We start from the raw sequence: 2,848 nt of genomic DNA, 5'->3' as shown, positions 1-2,848 counted from the left end.
TGGGATCAATACTTAGCTAAAACAATGATGAAATTTTGAGATTAAGGTATTGTGACAAGCAAGTAACAAATTTGTTTAAAGTTTTCAGATGATCAAGAGAGCTAGGTTCAAGGTGATTCATTGGGATACTCAGACCATGAGCCACACAACTATTCATGAAGGCAATAAGAGCCAATCTAGAACATGAACAACAAGAATAGATAAACCTAATGTCGTGGTGTCTATCAATTTATTAAGCAATTCCAATGCCTAACCTTTCGTTTGGATCAGAGAATGATGACAAGCATTAAGCTCAGATTCAATTGGTTCACGATTTGCCTTAACATCAGCTTTCGTTGGCTAAGGACAAATCGCCTATCTATGCTTTTTCTACCAACCTAAAACACTTTTGATGATTAGATTAAACCTATGATCATATGTTGAATGGCCAATTTAACACAAGCAATAAGTATAACAATAGATAGAGATATCAAAGAATAACAATCCTATTTGTGTCTAGCTCACTGATCCATGATCCCTAACACCCTAAACCTAACAAGATGACTACTCTGCCATGACACAAGAAAACACAAGCATCAATTCTGAATAATACATCATGCGATTAATAATAAATAGAATAGGGTTCAGGATGATCTTCTCTAAGGCGAGATTGATGGAGCCGTCTCCCTTTAGAAAGTGCAAAATCTCCGAGTACAAAACCCTAGGGTCTGGTTTCTTGTGTAAAATAGCGTAGAAAAATAAAGAGAAAAGAAAAAAGAAGATATATGGAAGCCACAGGCGGCTGAGAGAGAAAATAGGAAGATCGCAAATCCCGAAATAACTTGAAGTTTCTTTAAAAATCTATGCCGCTGGAACATGCGCACTCGGGTTGCTCCGCTCGATCGGGAACAACCAATCAGATTGTTCTGCAAGAAAAACTCCAAATTGCACACTTTTCTGTACTTTTTGCTCCAAGTGGCCTATCTATCCTCAAAGTCAACTCTAGACATGTAATGACTCAAAAAGGACTAGGAAGACTCGATAAAGACTTGAAAATCAATTAGGAAATATATATACAAGATGTCAAAAATACCATATATCACAAATTATATGAAATTTTTAATTTTCTATATAAAATTTATGGCTTTTTGCAAAATTGACCTAAAACTCAAAGTCAAACACAAAACTAACCTCCCTTTTTTTTTGGAAATGAGTTTTGCCCTATTCACCCCCACAAGTTCATATAATTCACGAAAATGCCATCAATTTTTTTCTTTCCGAAAATGACATTTTTACTCTCTCACCCTCATCATCTTCAAGTAATTACAAGATTGCCATTATCATCAATAACCCAACCACCATGAACAACCAATTTGAAGCTCTTAATGCTCCCAAAATCAATATACTCTTCTTTTTTCTCCATTCTTATGAACTAAACACAACATCTCTCTCACTTTCTCTCCACATTCAACTAAAAAGACCCAAGATTTTGATTCTACATTTTTTTATGGTTCAAAAAGTCATAGAAGCTAACAATTCTGGGTGGGTCACTTTCGTTTGAGATTCTGTGTGCTTGAAGAAGCCTTATGTGTGCTAAGAAAGTTATCTCACCAATTTAAGGTATGAAATTGAGTTCTTTTCCAGATCTGTTCGTCCAGACGACTTCCCAGGTAAGTCGTCTGGCTGTAGACGACTTACCTGGAAGTCGTCTGGTCAATGCAGAGGTTATTTTTGCAATTGACTGTAAAATCTGTTTTCTGAGACGACTGAAGTATAAGTCGTCTGCTTTTGTTTGGTTACAAAAAATCTCCAAAGAACCTAGACGACTTACATGTAAGTCGTCATAGGTTAGTTTTGCATTTGACTGGATTTTGTCGGAATTTTGACTTTCCTGGACGACTTATTTTTAAGTCGTCTGGTGGAAAATGGAAATATCAATATTTTATTAAAATCCGACGACTTACATGTAAGTCGTCGTAGGTTAGTTTTGCCATTAAAAAAATAACTTCAATATTTAAATTATACCCAGACAACTTAAAATTCAGCCGTCCGCCCGACGATTTACATGTAAGTGATATCTCATGATTTTAATAAGTTTTAGATTCACCTTTTAGCTTATTATGATCATTTTAGATTGCATTTAGGTCTTTGTGTTGCATTTGCATACTCATTTGCAAATCATTGGGGTTGGAATGCTCATTTGGAAGTTTGGAGAGAAATTTAAGGGTTAAATTGCACGTTTTAGAAGTTTTGAGTCCACTGTGATGTTAACAAGAATCCAGGGACCAAGGTTGCAAATTCGGAATATTTACCTGGGCTAAATCGTAAGATTAGAAACTTTGGGGTTGATTCGGGTGGACCTTTCTGCACTTTTGATAGTTTTGGGGTTGAAAAGTAATTATCCAAAGGTCCAAGGACCAGATGTGCAAAAATGGCAAAAATCACCATTGTTGTCTTCTCCACCTCGATCCCGATAGTGAGACTCGATTCCGGTGACGACGAAGCACGGCAATGAAGGATTTGTGGTTCAACGGAGGCGCAATGGTTGGAACGAGGCTCAGAGCAAGCGCCGGAGATGGAGACACTGACGCCACGGAGGAAGCTTGATCGCGGCTCGGAGGAGACTGATGCGACGACTCCCGATGGAGATTCCGGAGCTTCCACGGCGGCGATTCTGAGCACAGCCGCGGATTCTTGACGATGATGGCGTGAATCGTGGATTTGAGCTTTGATATGCGACGACGATTGAAGCTCTCGGCCATGACGAAGCTTGAAGAGACGACCTCCGCGAGTTGTAGCCATGGCGGAAGAGAGACGACGAGGACGAAAGCTCGCGCGGGTTGAGCGACTCAGGAAGTTGTACCCGCAC

At 38.9% G+C, this 2,848-nt stretch overlaps 1 protein-coding gene across 1 annotated transcript; it reads right to left on the bottom strand.

The window, feature by feature from the left end:
• Positions 1–840: 840 nt before the first annotated feature.
• Positions 841–2,840, bottom strand: LOC106323573. Its single transcript, XM_013761670.1, has 2 exons — positions 2,292–2,840; positions 841–905 (listed from the first exon to the last, which is right to left on the bottom strand). Exons 1-2 carry the CDS (start codon positions 2,779–2,781, stop codon positions 841–843), a joined length of 555 nt encoding a protein of 184 aa, XP_013617124.1. The 5' UTR covers positions 2,782–2,840.
• Positions 2,841–2,848: the final 8 nt, after the last annotated feature.

This window comes from Brassica oleracea, chromosome C2, assembly GCF_000695525.1.
Source record: "Brassica oleracea var. oleracea cultivar TO1000 chromosome C2, BOL, whole genome shotgun sequence".
Lineage (NCBI taxonomy): Eukaryota > Viridiplantae > Streptophyta > Magnoliopsida > Brassicales > Brassicaceae > Brassica > Brassica oleracea.
Note: the sequence above shows the minus strand (reverse complement) of the source record. Positions and strands in the feature narration are given on the sequence as shown.

What these genes read in the sequence shown, in the direction of transcription:
- LOC106323573 (XM_013761670.1), bottom strand. Translation starts at nt 2,781, where the DNA reads ATGGCTACAACTCGCGGAGGTCGTCTCTTCAAGCTTCGTCATGGCCGA. An exon ending in AATCTTACGATTTAGCCCAG is followed by an intron (nt 906 to 2,291) that starts GTAAATATTCCG and finishes TTTTTCTTGCAG; the next exon opens with AACAATCTGATTGGTTGTTC.